This window comes from Myxocyprinus asiaticus, chromosome 44 (assembly GCF_019703515.2).
Source record: "Myxocyprinus asiaticus isolate MX2 ecotype Aquarium Trade chromosome 44, UBuf_Myxa_2, whole genome shotgun sequence".
NCBI classification, from domain to species: Eukaryota; Metazoa; Chordata; class Actinopteri; order Cypriniformes; family Catostomidae; genus Myxocyprinus; species Myxocyprinus asiaticus.
In genome coordinates, this window is record NC_059387.1 from 17,411,065 (window position 1) to 17,436,384 (window position 25,320).

A 25,320-nucleotide genomic window follows, 5' to 3' on the forward strand; every position below is an offset into this window, starting at 1 on the left:
CCCTGACCGGGCTATGTGCCCAGGGTTCCCACCACCTCTTTTAGGGACCAGGTGGTGAACCTGCAAGTGCTGCCCCAGGAGGTGGCAGACCCAGCCCTGTTGTCGCTGTGTCCGTTGCATGCTTTATGCATCTATTTGGATCACACGCAGAGCTTTAGAATGGGCATCCGCGAGCAACTTTTTGTCTGCTTTGGTGCACAGTGGAAAGGAAGCACTGTCTCCAAGCAGAGGATCGCCCACTGGCTCATCAATGCCATAACTATGGCATATGTCACCCAGGACATGCCGCCCCCGGTAGTGCTACGAGCCCATTCTACCAGGGGTGTAGCGGCTTCCTGGGCCCTGGCCAGGGGTGCCTCTCTAACAGACATTTGCAGAGCAGCAGGCTGGGCAACACCCAACACCTTTGCAAGGGTCTACAACCTCCGGGTGGAACCGGTTTCGTCCCAAGTAGTGGCACACAATACAAGCGGATAAGCCCAGGATAGCCGGCCAGGTGTATCGCTTGCACTTAGCGCCTTCCACCTCCTTTTGAGCTGAAGACGTGCGGTATTAATTCCCAGTAGTGTTCACAAGTTTGTTCCCTGGTTGACTTCCTCCGAGCCCTGTGGCAGTCGAGTTTTTGGAGAGATTCGCTGCCGGCCCAGTACACGTGCTAAATAAGAGTCCTGTTCTGGGGTAGGTGCTCTGCATGTGGCGGTTCCCTGTAAGGCTAACCCCATGCGATATACTGTATATCTTCCGCTAATTCGTTTCCCTGTTGGCAAACTGCGTCTTCCTTGGGCAGAGCCCCTCTGCCCCAGTCTCCATGTTTGTAGTAACTCCTCCCCCATTGGGCAGGATCTACCTTGAAGACTCTCCACATGGTTGGAAAGACCATGTGATGTATCTTTCCACTTAAATATCCCCCCCCTCTCCTTGGGCGAGGTGTGGTCTCTGCTGTGTCTTCCCCTTGGGAGGGACACCCCCCGACTAGACCTGGCGGCCCAGTCGGATAATCCCCCTTCTTTTTTAGGGAGTGGGGAAAAAAGAAGGGGAAAAGAGGCCACGACTGGGTTAAGCCTGTCTCTATCTTTTGGGTAGTCGACTTGTCCCCAAAAATGGCCGTTCGACACTCATAACTATGTTGGGGGAGGTTACGTGTCGACCTGGTGTGCTGGCTATGAGGTACACAGTAGTCTGCCCACCACACACCGCCAGTTCACGTAACACAGTTCAGCCAATTGTGGCGTCTCGTATAGGGACCCCTAGTGTCACTACATCGACACAACGTCGAGTGAGTGACAGATAGGGAACATCATGGTTACTTGTGTAACCTCCGTTCCCTGATGGAGGGAACGAGACGTTGTGTCCCTCCAGCCACAACGCTGAACTACCCGCTGAAATGGCCGGACCTTATATCGGCTCCTCATAAAACCTGAATGAGTGGTTGCATACCAGCTCCTTTTATACCCTTATGTCCGGGGGAGTGGCATGCAAATACCACTCGCCAATTTTCATTGGCCTTTTATCAAAGACCAGAGGTGTCTCGGGCTCCCAGGAGTGACCCCCAGTGTCACTACATCGACACAATGTCTCGTTCCCTCCATCAGGGAATGGAGGTTACACAAGTAACCATGACGTTCTGTTAGGAGGAATGGGCCAAAATTCTAGCAACTTATTGTGAGAAGCTTGTGGAAGGCTATCCAGAACGTTTTACCCAAGTTAAACAATTTAAAGGCAATGCTACCAAATACTAACAAAGTGCATGTAAACTTCTTAACCACTGGGAATGTGATGAAAGAAATAAAAGCTGAAATAAATCATTCTCTCTACTATTATTCTGAAATTTCACATTCTTAAAATAAAGTAATGATCCTAACTGACCTAAGACAGGCAAAGTTTTCTACGATTAAATGTCAGGAATTGTGAAAAACTGAGTTTAAATGTATTTGGCTAAGTTGTATGTAACCTTCTGACTTCAACACATGGTAAAAAAAAGAAAATCCCCCATTACAGAGATGGGACGAGAGTATTGTAGTTATTAGGGTTGTAGGATTGGACAAAAAATGAAGTTGTGGTTATTTTGAAGAATATTGCAATTGCAATTTTAACAGCAATATGATTATTAACATAATTTTATTTTTTATTTTTTTATTTTTTTTTAAGTGTTTCATTTTGACCAAAATTAAGTCATGGGCAAACATGCTCTAATGCCAGTAAAAATACTGTTCATGAAATGGTGTTCACACGAGTCTCCTTAAAAGAACCAGATTAAATAAAAAATACAGTGAAACATAGAGGGAAAAATAAAAAACAGATTCACATCACCTTCACATTGTATCTGTTTACTTTGTACCTGTTTTTGCCAACTTTGTGATAGTGCCTCAGCCCACTTTTATCATTATTTTATGAATGAATGAATGAATGAATGTTACATTTACTGTATATAGTGTTTTTTTGATACTAATCAAAGTGCTTTACATAGTGAACAGGGGACTCTCCTCAACCTCCAAAAGTGTGCAGCATCCACCTAGATGATACGACGGCAGCCATAGTGCACCAGTACGCTCACCACACACCAGCTGTTGGTGGAGAGAGTAGAGTGATGCAGCTTACTAAAGAAGGGGGATTATTAGGAGGCCATGACTGATAAGGGCTAATGGGGGAAGCACAAGAAATGTCCTGAGATTTTTAATGACCACAGAGAGTCAGGACCTCGGTTTAATGTCTCATCCGAAGGACTGTGCCTTTTTACGGTATAGTGTTCCCGTCACTGTACTGGGGCTTTTGGACCCACACAGACTGCAGTGTGAGCACCCCCTGCTGGCCTCCCTAATACTGATAATAATTTATGGAACCTAATAATAAGTTGTTAGTAAGTTAAGAAATTATCATGGAAATATATTTTGTTTAATTTAACAACAACAAAAACTAGTATTATTATTGTAAAACAGTACCATATTTGTGTATTATTTTCTTAACGTGTATATGGGCCTTTATTTTGGCGGAAGCTTTTATTCTGGCGGCACACTGCAGGAAGTCAGTAGAGTTGACAGTGGCCTTTTAATGTAGAGAAATGCTCTTGTCCACTCTTCTGTCCACAAAAACCTGGCGTTATTAGGTAACTTTAGATTTGGATAGTATTTTTTGTACAATTAGTGTATCTTGAGTGCTGTAAATATAACACACTCTGCTCATTAGCCTCACGTATGCTTTGAGTATGTGTAAATACGGTACAGAAAACAGAGCTGCACACATAGAGCAAGCAGCGTGCGCAGACTATTTACAGCCTTTGCTGTTTGATAATTGCACTACGTCAAATCGCAATTTAGATTTTACTTCAATTAGGCTAAAACATTCAGCCCTAGCAGCTATCCAGCTTGTAGTGTCAGCCTCAGAAGGTGCACTAAATTTATGTTATGCACGTTGTGCACGAGATGTACCGGCACGCAGAGAACAGAAGTACACTTTGACCTTAATGCTTATTGTACACAGAAATGGCAAGAGCTGGCTGAAATCAATAGTTACAATTTGATTGGCTGGATATAAATGCAATTTCCATGAGTCAGGGTGCACAAACAAAATGGTGTTTGTTTACAAATTACTGCTTAGAGTGCTACATAGTAGGAGACATTCACTGTATTTACAATCATTTCCAGAGTTCATGACGTTGAATCTTTTGAAAGAATCTTTTGAGACACTTAGCAAGTAAATGAGAGAAATCCTTGATAATGCAGGTGTATTTTGATTTAGATTTTTCATAGATATATCCAGTTTCAGAATTGCTTGGCCTAATATGTCATCTAAACAAGAAGAAAAAAAAACTGCTTGTTCAATTTACAAGTCAGTCAGAGGGATAATTTTTGACCAAAATGAGTAGCAATGTGGACCAGACTTTAAGTCGATATTTAAACATCTGACTGCATGAAACTATCTGGCTTGTGTGATTACAAACTTCTACAGCTGCTCATTAATCCAGACTCACAACCAGAAATGTACTGTTTTTCTACTTACTGAAACATACAATATTGTCTTATGGAAATATTGTGCGACTTTGTTGTTGTTGACCATTAGATGAGCTTTTATTAAACTTGCTGATATTTTGTGAGTAAACTAAATATCAGAGTTACTGAGAAACTTTATTACCTTAGTAAGTAATAAGTGGTGTAGGTTTTGACATTTGCATATTGAGATTTTTAGCATCCAGATTATCCCCACTGCCAGTGCTTCACTTTAAAATGAGGAAACTTGACCTACATATTGTTTAAAAATCATTTTGCAGCTATTTTGGTAATGTACTGGTATGTGTAGAGCACAGGCAGGCGGTTAGACCTGCCTCAAACCTGACATTTTAACTAATGTTCTTCACGAAAGGTTAGAGTGACCTACATGCTCCATGTTGAGTTTTTTCTCCCCCTCCCTCTCTCTTTTTGCACCTGAATGAAAGGATACCAGTGATGAAGTGTTAGAATGCACAAAATAAGAAGTGGTAATTATTCAGGTTTTCAATTAAATGTTTCATGATAAGGATGATATTAAGTTGATGTTGATAACAAAAGTGTCATCAACAGTAAAACTAGCCCTTCTAAAAGAGAATATGAACCTTGTAACCTGACTTTCTGTCCCTGATATCAAACAGGACATGGTGGCTCTAATCACCAAATGTTTTTGAGTCATTATCAGCACCTGCTGAATGTCACCTGAATTCCATTTCCTCCTACACCTTCCAAATCTGTTGGCCGCAGTAACAGAGATGGCATGTGTGCTCTGCTGGGCGGTGATTTTGCAGTTTACAAGAGAAATTAGGAGAAGTTCACCCAAAAATTTTAATTCTGTCATTATTCACTCACCTTCATGCAAACCTGTTTGTCTTTATTTCTTCTGTGTAACGCAAAAGGAGACATTTTTAAGACAATGCTGGTTGCTCTTTTCCATTTTACAATGAATAGGGACTGAAGCTTTCAAGCTTCAAAAAGACATAAAAGTGATTTACACAGCTATTGTATGACTTGAGAACACTTAATGCATTTGCATCCTCCTTCAAGCTTGAAAGCTCCATTCATGTTCATTGTAATTCATTGGAAAACAGTAACCTGCACAGTCCTCAGACTTTCCCATTTTGTGTTCTATGGAAGAATTAAAGTCATGCTGGTTTGTTACTAAATATGGACGAGTGCATTATAACAGAATTTTCATTTATGCGTGAACTATTCCTTTTAAATATATAGTTCACAAAAAAATAAAAATTCTCTTATGATTTACTCACCCTCATGCCATCCCAGATGTGTATGAATTTCTTTCCTCAACAGAACACAAACAAAGATTTTTAGAAGAATATTTCAGCTCTGTAGGTCCATACAATGCAAGTGAATGGTGATCAGCACTTTAAAGCTCCAAAAAACACAGACAGTCATAGTGAAAGTAATCCATACAACTCCAGTGGTTAAATGAATGTCTTCTAAAGTGATACAATTGCTTTGGGTGAGAAATGGATCAATATTTAAGACATTTTCACTATAACTGTTTACTTCATGAGAGGACAGACTATACACAGCCTCTCTTGTGGCGTAAGCACACTGGCATGTTCAAATGAAAGCAAATCCAAGGAAGATTGTGAACATTGTTGTTTTGTAAATAAACCGAGCTGCACTTCCGGTTGTATCGCGTCAGTGCTCCCCTGAACATTGCAACATGCTTACGTCACGCAAGAGGCAGCGTGAACTGATTCCCCTCATGGACGCACATTGGTGAACTACCGGAAGTAAACAATTATAGTGAAAAGGACTTAAATATTTATCTGTTTCTCACCCAAAGCAATCGTATCACTTTAGAAGACATTCAGTTAATTACTGGAGTTAAATGGATTACTTTTACAAAGCTGTCTGTGATCACCATCCATTAGCATTGTATGGATCTAAATAGCTGAGATATTCTTCTAAAAATCTTTGTTAAAGAGGAAAATCATACACATCTGGGATGGAATGAGGGTGAGTAAATGATGAGAGGATTTTCATTTTTGGGTGAACTATCCCATTAATTGTAATGGTAATGTTGTGAGCAGAGAATTCTGTTGGTCACTGAGCTTTTTTTGTTTTTCTCTCTCGGTGCCTCACATTATCTTCCTCCCTCCCTCCTACAGTATGCTGGACACTGCTTCTTGCTGGCAGTGTTATCATCCATGCAGATTTGTGAAAGGCTTGGTTTTGGATTAGCCCTGTGCTGACACATGACCTGTGTTGACCTTGTTTGGCTGTGTTTATCTCCTTGATATGTGAAAGTGTATGGATCTGTATGTGTGTCAGGAGCATTTTCTCTGAAAGAGGCAATGGTGGCAGTGTCTCCTCAAAATAAAGAAATAAATGTACATGAATGCAAAAAAGCATATTCCAAAACATTAGATTAAACAATATAGTAACACTTTCCAACAGCGACACCAAACTAGTGGAAATGGACTTATCACAAAGAAAAAAAATTCACTCGGATATATTCACTTTTGGCCATGTCCAAATCTAAATTAACTTGAAATGATTTGGAACGTAGTTATCTGTGTGGGATCCAGTTGTCAGGGAGCACTGAACTCGGTTAAATTAAAGGTGCACTTCTGTGCCTGTGACCATCTACACCTAATATGTTTACTGAGGATTTCATCACTTATGATCCAAACAAATATGACTATTAATGAATAACAATATCTAAATAAATAAAAGATACACATAATTTGTATGCTAGTTTTAAATTGTAGTTATTATTTTTGAAGTAGTGTTGTCTTTTTTTGTCAAATTAGATAAGATTTTGATTGTTTTTTATAAATAGTGTGTTCATATAAACACAGAAAACAATTACAGTATTGGTTTCTTGTAGTGTGAGGTTACTTGTGTTGCATAAGACTTTAATCTGGAAATTGTGTAAATTGAAACAGATATGGAACATGAGTTTACACTGGACTAAAAAAAACAAACAAACGCAGTGAGAGAACTTCGCATCCTTATTTCAGAAGTCCATGACACGCCACTGATGTGTGTGTGTGGGCATGTAGGCATGTGTCTTCTTGATATGTGAAATTGTATGGCTCTAAGTGTATGTTGAATTCGCCATGCCATTAACTCCATATTACATTTCTGGACTTGGGTGTGAGCCCAGCAGGGATATTTTATTAAAGATCATCTGTGCATGGGAAATGAGCTGGAATTTTACTGTGATTACTTGCTACTGGGGCAGCAGTGTGCTTTACATTTGGAATGCTCCAGATAGTGTAATCTATGATTAACAAGGAAGAAGTTTCCCTTTCCATGGAACAGTTGTTGTCATGGACGAAATTGATAAATTAAGCAATGTCTAAACCTGAGACGCATTGGCATACAGTGACATTACAGCCACTGGGAGTGGAATCCAATCTAATCTGGCATTAATCTGAGTGGAAAACTCAGACAAAACCATCATCAGAATGCAAACAGAAGTCTGGATATGATTGCAGTTATGATGGACTTAGCAACCACCCGTCCAGATAACAAATCAAATCATGGCACACTCTTCAGCTCCGTCCCAAAACAGCTTGGCAATCAAGAGGAGCCCATTTTCTTGTTCGGAATCTGGTACTTACAGTGTCAAGATATTCCCAAAAAACATCACTGCTCATCAGTCTTGCCACTTCATTCTTCACAGTTTCGCACAATCAGCAGAAAATTGCTTTTGTGTGTGTGTTTAAAGAGATTATCTTAGCTTTAATGTGTGTTCCTGTGCCAAGATTCTGCTGTTGACCATTATTTTTCAAGTGTTAAAATGACTTATCTGTGATTGTATTTAAAGGGATAGTCCACCCAAAAATGAAGGGCTTCTGCAGGTCCATACAATGCAAATGAATGGTGACCAGAACTTTGAATCTCCAAAAAGCACATAAAGGCAGCTCAAAAGTAATCCATAAGACTCCAGTGGTAAAATCCATATCTTCTGAAGTGAAATGATAGGTGTGGGTGAGAAACAGATCAATATTTAAGTGTTTTTTTACTATAAATATCCTCTTTTGACCAGCCCCAACAAGTAGGTGGTGTTATACATGAAGAATACGAATCGCCAAAAAAACAAAAGAAGAAGAATATGGAAGTGAAAGTGGAGATTTGTAGTAAAAAAAAAAAAAAAAAAAAAGACATAAATATGACCGTTTACACCTGGTATTAAGTGAGTCTTGGGTAATCCAATCACATGTGTCAGCTGAGACGCATTGCTGTTTACACCTGGTCACTTAAATGCATCTCCTGTGACCTCTTGTATTCGTATTTCAAGAGGAGGGTCTCTGTTTCATGGCGACATACATCAATCACTATGTCTGTGTGTTACTGCATGATAAAAACTGCAAAAAGTAATGAAAGACAAAAAGCGTGAATAAAGCCGGCGCGCTGTTTTTACCAGATGGATCTGAAAACTTTCTTAGCTTAGCTAAGTCCTTAAAAAGTACTTAAGTATGTATCTTTTTTGCTCCAAAAGCGGTTGTGTCACTTTAGAAGACATTAATTTAACAGCTGGAGTTGTATCAATGACCTTTATGCTGACTGTTTGTGATTTTTTTTTTTTTTTTTTTTTTTTAACTTCAAAAGAGAAATTGCCATTCACTTGCATTTTGAGAACCTACTGAGCTGAGACATTTTTCTATTTTTCTTCAAATGTGTTCAGCAGAAGAAAGAAAGTCATACACACCTGGGATATCATGAGGGTGAGTAAATAATGAGAGAATTTTCATTTTTGTGTGAACTATCCCTTTAAGCTGTGATACAAGTTGGAAACATGGAGAAAAGGCTTCAGGACTCAGTGAAAAATCCTCGGACCACTGCATGGAAAAAACTCATCTTTATTCCAAGCTACACCTGTGAGTAGAAATAAAGAATGCAGTTCAATAATGCATTCCACTGTGTAAACCCCCCCCCCCCCCAAAAAAAAAAACAATGGTTACAGCCGTTGAATTACCACACTTTCCATGTCGACACAGACCAAGGATTTCTTGCATTGAAATGGAAAAAATGGCAACTAAGATTTAAAAAATTTCTGACAGCCACTGGTGTAACCAACAAAACCAGAAAAAGAGCGATGTTACAGAACTATGCAGGTGAACAAGTACAAGATATTTTTTTAACGATTCCAGAAAATGGCGCAAGTGATAACTATAATAAAGCAGTACAAGTACTGACAGAATACTTCAACCAAAGTCATTATGTTGATAATGAGTCTGTGTCTTCAGACAAGATAAACAAGAGCCAGGAGAGACATGTTCATCATCACGAATACTGAGGAGAGCATTATGAGACAGCAGTTTGACTTTGAAAGGACTTTTGGATCTAGCTAGAGCATATGAAACATCAGAAAAACAGGCAGCTGGCATTGAAAATGACACACAAGTCAGTGACACTGAACGCACTGCAGCAATACTGAATACAAACATAAAAAAAGGATAAGCAAAAACCAGCAACAGAAAACAATACAAAGAAAACAAAAATCAACATGCAGAAATTGTGGTGGTTCTTTTCCACATGACAATAAGCATGTCCAGCTAGAGGGCTATCATGCAAATCCTGTGGCAAACTAAATCAATTTGCACGTTGTTGTTTCAGCAAACACCACAAAGACAGAGTCTAACACATAAAGTTAGAACAATATAGATAAACGAAAACAGCTCAACAAAAGACCAAGAGTCAGCTACAACCTCAAGTACAGACTATGAATGTGTCTATGTCACGCAGGCATCTTCAAACGTCAAACAACCAATGACAAAAATGATATCTGGACAACCTCTTGACATACTAATTGACACTGGAGCCACTGTTAAGCTTCTTGACAAAAACGCACATGAGTGAGTAAAAATGATGACAAAACTGGAACCAACAAACAAGAAGATACTAACTTATGGCAAGCAACACCCTCTTCCACTGCTTGGCAAAATAACCACCAATGTTTCAGCCCATGGAAGAACCACTGAAGCAACATTCTATTTGGTTCAAGGTGATCATGGTTCAAGGTGATCATGGTTCACTACTCAGTCACAAAACTGCTTGTCTTCAGCTTGAGCTAGCACCTGAGTCTAGGTACATCACAATGTTTTCAACTCATCTGGGACAGAGAAGATGCACAAGACTCATTTTTGGTATCTCCTCAGCAGCAGAAGTCTTTCAAAATACCATTCAACAGGTCCTACAAGGAATCCCTGGAGTCAGAAATTTTAGTGATGACATCCTAGTGTATGGCACCACAGAAAACGCCCACAACAGATCTCTTGAAGCAGTTTTTCAAAGACTGCATGAAAACAACCTAACAATCAATGAAGACAAGTGTGAATTTCATAAAACAACCCTGGAATTCTTTGGATATGTTTTCTCCAAAGATGGCATCTCAGCCAACCCAAAAAAGATAGAGGCAATCACTGGTATCTCACCCCCACAAACTCAGAGTCAGTAAGAAGTCTTCATGCCTAACAATTCCTAAATCACACACAGTGTTGGGAAGGTTACTTTTAAAATGTATTTCTCTACAGAATATAGAATACATGCCCTTAAATGTAATTTGTATCATATTTCGTTAGATTACTCTGTGTAACATATTTTAAATACTTTGCATTACTTCAACATTGTCTTACAATATTATTGTATGTAAGAGTGTGAATTAATGTGGCATTCACACAATACTGCTACCTGAAGTAGACTGAACCCAGGAGTTACTCTGAATGTATATTAACTCTTGCTGTAGAGATGGAAGCTATAAGCAGGGTTGCGGAGTAACAGAATACAGGATTACGTATTTAAAATGCAAAATATAAGTATCTGTAATCCACTACAGTTACAATTTAAATCATTGGTAATTAGAATACAGTTACATTCAAAAAGTATTTTGATTACTGAAGAGATTACTTTGCATTTTATTGTCATTTGTTTCACTTAATATTTAGTCCTTTCAGATGGAAAAATGTATACATAAAAATGATGCGATCCAAAGTGCATTTGAACAACGGTGAAACACTTTCTTATGATGTGTTACATTCATACGAGCAGACAGAGAAGTAAGTTTGGAGCAGAAGAAATAGAAATAAACCTTGTGTAAACTGTCAGCTTTATGCTAAGCGAAAATGCTATTTCTAGCCATTTTACATGCACGTTACCAGGCACAATCATATTTTTTTATCAAGAAAATTCACGTTGGATCATAATTTCTTTTTTTCTAGTAAGACCTTTGATATTAGGGCAAAAATCGTATTCTTGATAATAATTTTTGTATTGTTTTCCTGTAAAAATATCAAAAAATCCTTAAAACAAGATCAGTTTGATTTATCTCGTTTTAGAAACAACACTGTATAAGATATTTAGGTTTTTCAGAGAATGCATTTTTAACATGTATTTTGTTTTACTGTACTGGCAGAGTTTTTATAGTCAAAACAAGTGAAAAAATCTACCAGTGCTGAAGAAGTAATCCAAAGTATTTAAAATACGTTACTGACCTTGGGTAATCTAACGGAATAACATTTTACAGCATGTAATCTGAAATCTGTAGTGGAATACATTTCAAAAGTAACCCTCCCAACCCTGGCTATAAGCATATGTAAAAACAAAAGCAAAGTGTTTTGTCAAGGCAAAAACGATGAAGACCCAATTTTTCCTTGACCTTTTGTTTCCCACAGCTTCAAGTTAGAGTGAAAACCAGTAAAAAAAGATGTGAATTTATAGTTCCATGGTAGAAATTTTCTTTATCATTTAGTTTCTTAAGTTTCTGGTTGTCTTGCACCAGATTTTTACCTTCTTTTTTTCCCACAGCATAAAAATGGGTGAAAAAAGATATAAAATAAATTACAAGCACATAAATTTACTGTTAAATTGAACATGCAACTAGATTGCCCACCAAGTCAAATATAATCATTATCTCAGCATTCACATCACTACTGTATTCACATCAGGCAATATAATTCTTCTTACAAGAATATTTCCCTCAAAACAGGATTAAACAGTTTAACTAACTCAAACTGGATGCAAAGATGGCAAAACAATCTTGGCACCAGATTTTGCATTTGACATGGATGTACAATAACAAAAACTAAACAAAAGAAATGACAATGCTGTGAGCGTTACCTAACTTAACTTACTTTCCAGCCCACTTTACAGCAAAGCCAGTAGAAACACAAATGTTTCAAAAAATGTTTTTTTGCACAATATAAGACTGGTCTTGGCACCAGATGTTGCATTTAACATGCATCCGAAGTAAAAAACAAAAACAAAAAAACAAACAAAAGACTAAAACATTTTTGAGCATGGCCCAATTTAATTACTCGTTTACTTTGCAGCCCACTTAACAACAAAGGTAATTAAAATGCAGCAAGAGTCAGTTCAGTGTACTTTTTTCACACCTTTCCATTGTTGGATAAAAATAATTAATTTTGTTAATAAATCAAATGTATTATCAGTGCATTTGCATTATGCATGAACAATGTTGCTTCAACATGCATTACATGTAATAAAAAAAAACTATGAAACAATGTGATTTGAACTAACATGCAAAAGTGCAACTGCTTTTGACCAGTTTAAGTGCCAGCGTGTCCCAACTCCTCTACTACCCACTGTTCTACCCACCAACTCAATTACTCTGCAGTCCAGTAACTGTGGGTGTACCACAGCAAAAGAGTCTGTTCAAAGTGTTTGTCTGACATACGGTTTCGGTGTGGGGTGAAAATAAGCCCTCCCTGACTAAAAAGTCGCGCCAAAGGAGCACTTGATGGCAGTGTGGTTTTGTATTTTAAGAAAAGGTCTCTGATCATTGGGTATGCCTTCAATGAACCCAGTGACTTGTCTGGATCTTGGAGGTATTTCTGCACCTCATCCTCCGCTGTGGAGCTGGTTATTTGTGCATTTTCAAAAGAGAAAAAATTGTCAATGTCTTTTGGCTCAGTTGCCACCAGTGCATTTCCAATGGTCTTGGCATCATCAGAAGACTCAGTGTCGAGCATACGAGCCTCTTGAACTATTATCCTTCTCATGGGTTCCCTCTTGTCAGCAGCAAGCCACCACAGTCGGAACCTTGGGATGGTGGATGCTGCCATCCTTGCCTCATGAAGCCAAGACCTCTACATAACAAGTGTCAATTGCCTGGATTATTGCTGTGAGGATGTGTGACGAGAACTGTACCTGTGGCAACTTTTCAGACATCTTAGCCTGATAATTGTTGGAATTAAGAAGCCAAGATAACAGTTCTTTTCCCCTTGGAGAAGGTTGATAGAGTAGGTGAGTGGTTTCAAGATAGCTATGTACTTTTTGAGAAACATAGTCTCTTGAGGATGAAGTTTGGCTACTTGGAGATGGTTACAGATTGCAGTGAGCTGAGCTTTGATGAGACTCATTATCTTTTCAATGGCATTGTATTCTGAGCTCCAGCTTGTCATGGACGGGACAACACACCTCATGTTGGCAATGTCTTCAATGACATCAGCAGCACCTGAGGAGCGATGAGCCTTGTTCCAAATGGCAGCACATTTGGACATAGCACTCCGGTATAATTTCCATGAGGCGCATTGTGATGCTGCCTTGTCTAGATCAGTTGTGGTGACAAGACTGAGAATGTGTGCAGAGCATCGATGGTGTGGGGACAAAAAAAAAGTTCAGCTCTTGTTGCTCTTGTTCCTCATCAAGAATCATACTGACATCAGTGTAAGGGGGTTCAGTGGAAAGGAGGAGGCGAGAACCGGCTTGACAACTTAAATAATAATTTATTAACCAAAAAACACAACCAAAAACACACAGTACAGCTGCCTGCAATTCTCTCTCTCTCGAACTGTCGTCCCCGGCCGCCTTTATCCCTCGAGCGCCCCATCAGGCTGATTGGGGACCGGGTGTGTCTCATTCCAGCCCGGCCCCGCCCTCCTCGGCTCTACAATCAGTAAACTGCACACCATCTGTGCTATCCATGTCGTCTTCTGGATCTAAAGCTCCATATTCAGTGATAGCTTTGACAAAATTGCTGCCATTATCTGTCACGGTTGCACTGACTTTGCCTTGAAGGTGAAATTCGGCATGAATCTGGCTTGTTTTGGCAGCAGTTACACTGTATGTGTGGCATCCTCGAATTCTTTCACATGCCAACGCAGCTGACTTTCTCTCCAGTGTCCCTGGCTCAATCCAATGACATGTGATGCCAATGAAGCTCCTATGATGAGCCGTCCATATGTCTGCTGTTGTGCACACTGTTTCAATGCTTTTATATATTTTAAAAATATACTTTTTCAATGTGTTGCATCAAGCTTTTCCTGCACATGGGCGTCTTTCCCCCGCTGATTCCCTCAATCATCTTACGGAATAGGGCATTCTCTTCTAATGAAAAGGCTTGCACATCTCCAATTATAAATTCAAAAATCAATGCATTTACATTCCTCTGGGTGGTGGCTGTTGCAGTGAGCATTGCTTGTTTTGGAGGAGGAGGTGCACATGATGCAGTGGCACTGCATTCTTCATCACCCTCATTTGATGTCCTTTTGGCTGATGTGCTCCGCATGACACTGGAATGCTTCCTCTGGGGGAAAAAAGCAAATTATTAGAAACATTCTGATAGCAAATAAATTGTTTATAGTGAGAATAAAATATAAGTAAACAACATTACATAAAGGTTGCTGGAAAACAAAAGAACCAACCTAATGGCTAGTTGCATTGACATGCATCATATGTGAGTTTAATACCATTGCATTTATATGCAAGTTCAAAATGACTAACTGGTTGGCATGTTACAAAAATCATATCAAGGGGGTGTCAAGGCACATTTTTATTTACTTCAGGTCTCCCAATAGCTTTCCGTTTGTTGTGTGTCTGGATGTCACGACTATAACTTACATAATAGGATATTTTATAAAGTGGTGGGACTACTGTGGCCTTCTCAAAAAACGGTGAGGTCACGTCCTCAGCGTTCCTAGCAGAAATAACGCCAAAAATATAGTACACATCATGCATGCTGTAAACTGGCTGGTCTCCACTCGGTGGTTTGTTTGTTAACTAGACCTTCTTAGCAAGCTAACTACTATGTCGACAATGCTAACAGGCTGATCTGCAGTCGGCTAGCAATTTGGCTGAATAGGTAGCTCGCTCGGTAGGCAGTTTGACCAGCAAGCGTTCAACTTTAGCCGGACAAAAATAAAACTTACTTCAAGGTGTTTCTTCAAGTTAGACGTGGAGTCTTTGGATGCGGAGAGCAGCTTTTTTCCAGGCGAGCAGAGGTTGCACTGCACAATAATATTGCGGTCTCCTTTGCCCTCTATGAATGTGAAATGGTCCTTGAATTTCCAGGACAGAAATGCATTCCTGTCCTGGCTGTGTGTCAACTCCATCTTGTCATGTCTTGTGTGGACACATAGAGAGGCTGCTCATTGCAGAGCCATATGGGTGGAGCTTGACGGACACATACACTACACTGCGTGCATAGCCTACTATGGTGCAAATATGCTTTTGCGCTGTTTTAAATCAGGAGCTTTTTGGAAAATAGTGATGCCTTTTAAATTTCAGTGTGAATTATACAGACTTAAAAAAAGTAATCCTTTTAAGTAATCTATTGATTTTAAGAGTGTAACTGTATTCTGAATACCACTTATTTAAATTGTAACTGTAACTAAATACAGTTACTCATATTTTGTATTCTAAATACGTAACGCCATTACATGTATTTCGTTACTCCCCCAACACTGATCACACAACCTTTGAGGGAGCTCATAAGGAAAGATTCTGAATGGGGTCAAGAGCAAGCTGATGCACTGATGACTCTCAAAAAAAGACTTGTCAACACCCCTGTGATGAGTTACTTCAACCCTGAATGAGAAACCAATGTGATTGTCAATGCCAGTCCAGTTGGTCTTGGTGCCATCTTGGCACAGAGAGACAAGAACACTAACAACACGAACATTGTTGCTTATGCAAGCAGGGCATTAACCCCAGTTGAACAAAGGTACTCTCAGACTGAAAGAGAAGCTCTTGCCATCGTCTGGAGTTGCGAACACTTTCATTTATATATCTATGGTACTGAGTTCAACATGATCACAGACCACAAACCTCTTAAGCTAATCTTCAACAATCCTAAATCAAAGCCACCAGCATGAATTGAGAGATGGGCTCTCATAAGCCCTACAAATACAAGGTGATTCACAAAGCAGGAAAGACATATCTGGCTGACTAATGTCTCGTCACCCACAACAACTTCACACGTCCTCTATCACAGATGATGCTGACACAGAAATACATGTCAATTTCATTGCTACTAATGCAATCCCCAAAGCAATGTCACTGGAAGAAATAAAGGCTGAAACATCAAAGGATCGCCTACTTCACCGGATTATTGACATCATCCCCACTGGTCATTTGCACAAATTGTATGATTTCTTCACTATACAGCATGATCAGTCTGACTTAAAAGCATTCTACAATGTCAGAGAAGAACTCACTGATCTTGATGATAAGAGTGCACTTCTCAGAGGACACCGCACTGTCATGCCGAGAGCTTTGCAACACAGAGCACTTGAACTCGTACACGAAGGCCATCAAGATTTTGTCAAAACAAAACAACTGCTGAGAGAAAAGGTCTTGTTCCCAGTAATAGACAAACAGGCAGAACAACTGATATCATCCTGTATTCCCTGTAAAGCCTCAACAGTACACCACAAACATCAACCACTTCTGATGTTGGAGTTACCTGTAGGTCCATGGCAGAATGTCTCTGTAGATTTTGTGGCCCATTCCCCTCTGGTGACTATCTTCTAGTTGTTTTGGGTGAATATTCTGATGTAAGCAAACGTCAGGAGCACCAGTATCCCCATCTTCCTGAAAGTCCAGTATAAATGGAGAGAAGATATACTGAAAGAGAGATCAGAAAGAAACCTTTGAGACTGATGGATTACTCAAAATAAGACTAAGACAACACAATAAAAGTCAATAGTCATTGAATTCAGTTAAGGACATTTATGTTTTAGTCTTCTAGCATTCTTTTAAGTTTGTGGACATTTTAATTTAGCTACTTTCAGTTGCTGAAATTAAAAGTTAAATTTTACTTTCTAAAACAAAGGGAGGGATGTAGAATTGCACTAAATTGTTGCACTATAGCTTTAAGGATTCATGTTTTACTGCAACTTTAAGAAAGAGTCTGCTAGAACATTAGCTGTCTAGTGTTAGTCTGGCAAGCATGTTGCTGTCTGTATGCTGCACTGGTGTTCAGTAAAGACATTTATTGTTCTCACAACGGGGTTGTTCTGAAATCATTACAGTAACCAGCAAAGTTTAAACTGTGGTGCTTCGATGCTGCCGGTACACATACAGGATGGATTAGTGTTTACACCTCAAATACAATGTGGTCACGTGTTTTTGACCACATTCATTTTTGGTTTTTATGATCCAATCTCACAACTTTTTAGACCCCATATAGACCTGTATTTAGCGCTGATCACATGTGACTGGATCACCCTAAATGCACTTTAATACCTGGTGTAAACAGGATAATTGATCTGTTTCTCACCAACACCCATCATATTGCTTCTGAAGACGTGGATTTAACCACTGGAATTGTATGGATTACTTTAATTCTTCCTTTTATATGATTTTTGGAGATTAAAAATTCTGGTCACCATTCACTTTTGGACCTACAGAGCTGAGATATTCTTTTAAATATCTTAATTTGTGTTCTGCAAAAGAAAAAAATGTCTGAGTGTGGATGGCCTGAGTGTGAATAAATGATGAGGGAATTTTCATTTTGGGTGAACTATCCCTTTAATTGGTGCAGTAAATGAACTGTCATGTTTTATATAGATGGATAAAGACCTTAAAATATCCATTTTAGTTCAGTGTGGTCCAAAAGTCTGGGACCACCAGTGAAAATTCTTCTATTTTGCATTATTTTCCATTTTGTTTTCATTACAATTTAGATTATAAGACTTTTAATTTGAGTGAAAAGTTGAACTGAAAAAAATGTAGGCTACATTTCTTTAGTATGTCCCCCTCTTCCACATTTTCCAAGTTTGTGCAAAAACATTTTGATTTAAGATTTTTCATGAGAGTTTCTTTTTGGCTTCAAAAAAAGTTAATATGGTCAATGTCACAAACATGATTATTTGATTAGCGACCTAGAAAAAGTCCAGAATCTGAAATATGTCTTAATTTTACATCATAACATTTCTTTTTTTACATTTTTCAGTATGGTTTCAGACTTTTTGGTGCTAATAAACAAATGCACTTAAGCTTTGAATTGCACACATAAATATGCAAAAAGCCCTAAAAATAAATCTACCAAGTCTGTAAAGATGTATTACTCATAAAAATGCCACGGTAGAGCTCAATTTATGCCATTTTCTGGCCTACTGTCTTAATTGAATATGTACGTTGAATACATACTCTAAAAGGAACACATTTTCTACAAATTTTCCAATTGGAAACAGTTTGTATTTGTTTTTCATGTCACAGCACTGTGTCAGACTGTTCACACCCTGCATTGGCTGGACTATGATCTGGTTGGAAAAGAGCCTCTGTTTGTGTCTGAGAAATAGGTTATAGCAACAAATATATTCTCTTCCTCCTCCCTGCCTGGGTGTAGAGTGAGTATGATTGCAGTGTCTTATAGGTAATCAGATAACCTTCACCGCTCACAGCTGGTGGTTGGTGGATCACAACAGAAACAGATTTTATTAGAGAGGTGAAACGTCAGACTGGGAACCTCCACAGTGCTCACATCATCTTGCTGGCACATGAAAAGGTCAGTCATCTTCCTGACTGAGCTGCATTGTCTTTTGATCAGCTAATATCATAAACAAAGACATTCCTGCATAGGTACAGGGTTATGGTACAATTCATTTGCTTTTGGGCTCACATCAGAAGATTTCTCTGCTCTTAGGTAAACTTTCATTTCAGTTCAGATTTTCAGTTTGGTTCATGAATAGTGCTCTGTTGCAGGATTCAGACATAACAACCGTTATGGCTTGTTTCAACCTGCTAGTAATTTAACACACTGCTTTACTTTGGAGAATCCTCAACAAGGATCTTTTGGGATTAAAGCGCTCTATTGAACATCATGGGGTGAATTCACTAAACAGTTGATACCTAAAACAGTTGGCACTTTTGTGCACTATATTTCAATGTAAAAATCTGTGTCATATTCACTAACCATTCGTAATACAGTTTAACCAAGTCCTAAATGTGCTGTAATAGCATTGTTGTATGAGTATTGCCATTATCTTTAGTGCAAACACACCTCCTTTCTATGTAAAATAGGCTTACATTATATTGTATTATGTTGCCTCTCACAAAAAGCAGTTTGTAAAAATACTCTGATCTTAAAGACATGTTTGTGTACAAGTTTTATTGATCATGGCTGAAGAAATTCATCAAATGATCAAATAATGGAGAACAGCATAATGATCAGGCTGTATCCAGATGGGCCGTGTAGACTTTTTTTTAGTTTTGTTTTTTGGGGCTTTTTAAAAGGCTGATTCTGGTGCCTGGATTACAGTGGAGAAGCAATGCTGTACAACCCCAGTAAAGCACGATCGTAGTAATCTGCTGCGTCCTCCATAATCCTCCAACTGGCCTACAAGGTCTGGCATTGCATTGTGCAAAATACTTTCAACACAATTTTTGGGGGGTGTTTTTGTACGTTACCTGATTTGAATAATTCCTTTAATAAATCTGCTCTAACAAACAACAAAGACAGCATATGCACATAAACAATGCAATCAACGACCTCATTTTAGTCTTAGTGAATTCCCCCTATATTCCCTTGAAGGGTTTCACACATCATTTCATATAAAACTCTGTGGCATTCTCTGTAAACACTGTTTATGGTCTGCTTTTAATGAAGTGGCTAAATTTACATTGCTTTGTTTCCAGTGAAGAGTCCTTCTGTGTGTACATGTAATTTTGACGCTTTGGAGGGTACATTGTGTCCTGATTCATAATTAAACAATCCACTCTAGAGACGGAAGGTTTGTTCATTAATCAGCCTTTGAAATTTCAGTATGCAATCAGGGAGCTCTGAGAGATAGTGTCCACCCGTAATTCCTGCCACCGATTGAGCTGAACTAAGTGATTGGCAAAGAGTGAGGCTGATTGCAAATTCATTTTATGCCAATCATAGTTACACTTAATGACTTTGGCCATGGTTGCAGTAAAGTGAAAATTGGGTTGTGTGTGTTTGGGTTTGTGGTTATTTGGGAATAACACCATGAAACGCTCTGAATGCCATGGTCAGAATTAGAATTTATATAAAGCAGTTGCACACTCAAGTTGCGTTTACATTTTAAATATTCTGTGGGTTTCTACTTATTTTTTGTCCAATGTTTTAGCTGGCTCTGATAAAATCTTGTTAGGATCAGTCAGTTTAACCTAAAAGCTGTTTGGAAGATGACATTGAGCAAGTTTTCACTTTTAAAATCTGCTAGTCTTTCTTCTACAACTGAATCTAAACAAAAATATCACCACACATAATGTACGTGTTGCTTTTGATTTCACTACCACTCATTTTGTGAGAGAAACTGATTGGTCAAAAAATTTACATAAGATAATTTGTAATTTCAGTGAATATAACAGAGAACTGAGATTTGAAATAAGAGAATCTCTTGGACTAGTTCAGGTTGGTCATCACAAGAAACATTGTGAGTATGCCCTGGCTTTGTAAGCCAAGTGTGGGACACCTTATATTACTTGTCATAGAAGTTCTTGTTCTGGAAAGTCCTGTTTGACTTTTCAGATTCTTCTGGAACTGGAAAAAAGGGCGAAAATAACATAATAAAAACAATAATATAATGTAGCATTGGCTAAGTAGTCAAACTTTTGTAATAGGCTTACCCGGAGTAAAACCTTGTTAGTAAGAAAACTCAATGAAGTGCTTAGGTATGTTTCACTTGCATTTAAGTATTTGCTTTGTTTCAGATGTTTCTCCTAAAATTCCTCGGGAGAAATAAAAGTAGAATGAAATTGTTGACATAGAGTGTAGAGCTAAAAAAAAATAAAAAAATGTGAATAGACGCTATGGTCTGTATGACCCTTTTTGCATCTGGTATTAGGATGCTTCTCGGGTGAACCAATCACATGTGGTCTGGCAAGACACATATTTGGATACACCTGGTCGCTTAAATGTGTCTCCTGTGACCACTTGTGATTAGATTTCGAGGGGAGAGTCTCTGATTTCATGACTACATACATCAATCACTATATCTGTATGTTTGTGTTACTGCACGATAATAAATTGCGAAATACTCAGAAAAGTCAAAGAAGGCATGAACAAAACTTGCATGCTGTTTCTCCCAGGTGCAGTTGAAATTTAATGCAATATTTGGAGCAGAATTATCCATTGTTTTAGAGGAGTTCCTGCGTTAGTTGAGCTTCCGATGTGTGTGCTTGTCACCTGCATGTCAGACATTCTGAAGAAGATCCGTGAAGTTCTTGTGCTTGTAAATGTATTTGTTTTATTATTTATTTTCCTTTTAAAGCCGCTCATAACCGGCAACACTTGTTTTAGTGCAGCGGATCATTAACAGGTGAAGGTTGGCAAGATGGATTACTGTTTAAACCTCAAATGCGATGTGGTCATGCTTTTTTGACTGCCTCCGTATGTGTTTTTTGTGATTCGATCACAAAATGTTTTTGACCTCATTTCCACCTGTATTTCCACATGTGATCAGAGCACCGGAAATGCATCTTAATACCAGGTGTAAACAGGGTCTTTAATGTTAGAGTGCAAATTTAAATCTCTAAAATTTGATTTTTGTTTTTTGTGTCTTGGCAAATCTGAACACAGAGCATGACATTGTTGGGATCTCATCGGAAACTCTGGAGCAGTAAGAGAGACTACTGGAGTTTTGTCAGGAGAAAAATCTGAGAAGCAGGAGCAAAAGCACTTTAGCAAAAGTCTCCACTTGCTATCCAATTCTATTTTATTGATGTCTAGGAGATGAAATTGAGATATGACAGAGATTTAATTTGTGATTTTTCAGAAATTATGTTCTGTTTGATCATGCATTTGCACAGCTGTTGGCAAGTAAAGATGCCATGTGATTTGACTTTGTGTTCTCATTAGGCCTTTGAACCATGGTGTTACAGTTCAATAAAAATGATCTAGGTCATTTTTGTGCCATCACTTGACCGCTATCTAGTGTTTATTAAAATGGTTAACTAAGGTCTCAAGGGTTAACCAAACATCTTAACCAAAACCAAAGTGGAAGTGTGCGAGAGGTAAAGACGGTTGTTTAAGACTATGAAAGTTTGCTTCTCTAGTTGAAGGTCAAGAGGCAGCTGTACTGTATGTCATGGTATCAAAGCGATTTGTTTGAAATGGTTTCTTGCTGGCTTTGCTTGATCTAAATCAAATTGAATTCCTTAACCAAAATCAATTAAAAGAGATGGGATTATAGATAGCTTATGCTTTAGCACAACATAGAAAAAAGAATGAAAAGTGTTTGAATAAGCACCGTTGTCTATCACAACAATCTACAATCCCAGAACTCTAGCACACAGCAGAGAAGATACCAGGCTTGCCGATTGTTACAATCTCAAATCCACAAAACGGCATTTGATATAGATGGCATGCATGCAATGTTTCATTATTTCTGATTTTTTTTTTTTTTTTCAACAATATGAATAAAATCCATGTATCCATTTTGTGGGTATAACATTTGGGTATGACATACATACAGTAGCAAGAATTTGGTATCAGGAGCAACAGGCATGCGCACAGGAATGCACCCAGATCAATTATGTTGAGTGCCAAATTAAGCATTGTTCTTTTTCCATGCACTACATCAGCAAAGTAAACAAATTAATCTTGCCCATGGATATGAATCCTGCTGTAAAGCGAGAGGAATGCACGTACATCAACAAATGAATATTGGCTGCCTGCAGCAGGATATGGAGAATCCCTTCTGTAAATTAATCCTTATAACCTCAATAGCATGTTGGGTCATACGTTTTAAGGTGTGCTCTGGTGGCACTTCTCTGCTTGGCCCAGTACAGAATGTAGGTGAGTAGAATTTTGGCTTCAAGGTACCATTAAATTATTATATTAGGAAAATAAACCATGGCACTTATCCAGCTGGACTCCTAACCCTTGGTAAATATCAGTCATAAAATTTTAAACTACATTAGAGGAGTTGTCTGCTATTCTTTAATATATGGCACTTTATTATGCAAATATATCAGACATATTAAACAGATGTGGACAGTCCCACTGAGAAGAGGACATTCAAACCTCATTTGTTAATTATGAAGTTGCTAAGTTGAGAGAGAAGTGTGTCTATTTTTCTGCAGTATTGAATTGTCAGGGGGAAATGGCATGAACAGACTGTGTGTTTGAGGATATTTTTATGTTTTCATAATTCAAAATATAATTTTTTTTAATAGAGATTGGCCACATTCTTTCACACCCTCTCTTTTCTGTTGACCTTGAAATGCTATCTGGGGAATGTGAGTGTTTAATCTGTGAAAGTCTCAGATGTTGCAGGAAGGGGTGTTCTAGAGGAAATGTATATGTCCTGCCTCTTCTAAACTGTGGATAAACAAGGTTATTTTTGGTGTGAAAAACTATATGCATAAATAGTATATAATAGTATACCAATAGTAATCTTAATACTGTATAATAGAATCATAATTTGTAGTTTTACATATTAATATACAGGGTTGGGAGGGTTACTTTTGAAATGTATTGGTCAGTAACGTATTCTAAATACTTTGGATTACTTCTTCAGCACTGGTAGATTTTTTCACTTGTTTTGACTATAAAAACTCTGTCAGTACATTAAGACAAAATACACATGTTAAAAATGCATTCTCTGAAAAACCTAAATATCTTATGCAGTGTAGTTTCTAAAACGAGATAAATCAAACTGATCTTGTTTTAAGGATTTTTAGATATTTTTACAGGAAAACAATATAAAAATTATTATCAAGAATATGATTTTTGTCCTAATATCAAAGGTCTTACTAGAAAAAAGAAATTATGATCCAACGTGAATTTTCTTGATTAAAAAAAATATTTGATCGTGCCTGGTGACGTGCATGTAAAATGGCTAGAAATAGCATTTTAGCTTAGCGTAAAGCTGACAATTTACACAAGGTTTATTTCTATTTCTTCTGCTCCAAACTTCAAACTTACTCCTCTGTCTGCTCGTATGAATGTAACACATCATAAGAAAGTGTTTCACCGCTGTTTAAATGCACTTTGGATCGCATCATTTATATGTATAAATGTTTTCCATCTGAAAGGACTAAATATTAAATGAAACAAATGACAAAAAAATGCAAAGTAATCTCTTCAGTAATCAAAATACTTTTTGAATGTAACTGTATTCTAATTACTAATTATTTAAATTGTAACTGTAGTGGAATACAGTTACTTATATTTTGTATTTTAAATACGTAATCCTGTTACATGTATTCCGTTACTTCCCAACCCTGTTAATATATATATATATATATAATTAAATACAGGATAAAACATGTGTCTTATTTTATTAGATTAATCAATTTATTAAAGTAATTAGTAATACTTAGTTGCAGCCTTAGCATTTTTTCTGAGTATTACCACTAATACCTGGCCAGGTGACCAGCCTTACATATGATGTGATTTTGTAGTGTACACTTATGTTCACAAGTTGCAAGTGCAGTGATAATTATGTATCTGTCTGTTATAGATCTTTAGAAGATGCTGGCTGGTATTCAAGAAAGCATCCAGTAAAGGACCTCGACGACTTGAGAAATATCCAGATGAAAAAGCAGCCTACTTTAGGAGCTTTCATAAGGTAACATTCACTTGTCAACATACATTTCTGTCTCCTTAAGGGTATATATGTAGCCAAAACAAGGGATGGCTGTTGTACCTTATACATTACCATTTTTATAATTGTGTAGGATAATACTTCTGTTATTTGGCCAAGTGGTCAATGGCGCTGATTTCAAAATGGCCAAATATCGGCCAATTATTCAGTCTGTAATGGGGTTTCATTTTTCATCTTAACAGAAAAATTCCAGCCTCAATGTGCTCAAATATGCATGCATAAAAACTTTAATCATGGTAACAAATCACTGATTGAATTCATTGAGTTAAGAACAGCATTGGGTCTGTTCTGTTTAACATGCACCCTCGGTTCATTCCAGGCTGAAAGATAACTCTATTCATTACCTGCACGATTTATTTGCAATGCGACTCTCAAGAGAAGTTCCTCTGACAGTGAGGATTCTGGCTCTAGGGTTCGTGCCGTGAAAGAAATGCAGAGTTTAATTATTTAGTTAGCGGGGGTCGTAAGCATTCCATAGCGATTGCTGTGTGATACTTTTGGAGCTGACAGTTGCTCAGGTTAAAGGTGTAAACATGAGC

The 25,320-nt window shown here is 38.0% G+C and overlaps 1 protein-coding gene across 2 annotated transcripts in view; it reads left to right on the forward strand.

Moving 5' to 3' along the window:
• Window positions 1–25,320, forward strand: part of LOC127434320 (docking protein 6-like) — a 103,152-nt gene that overhangs the window by 26,143 nt on the left and 51,689 nt on the right. For both annotated transcript variants that reach the window (XM_051686973.1, XM_051686974.1), the window contains exon 2: window positions 24,638–24,745. In XM_051686973.1, coding sequence (XP_051542933.1) covers window positions 24,638–24,745 — 108 coding nt within the window. The remainder of the gene's footprint in view (window positions 1–24,637; window positions 24,746–25,320) is intronic.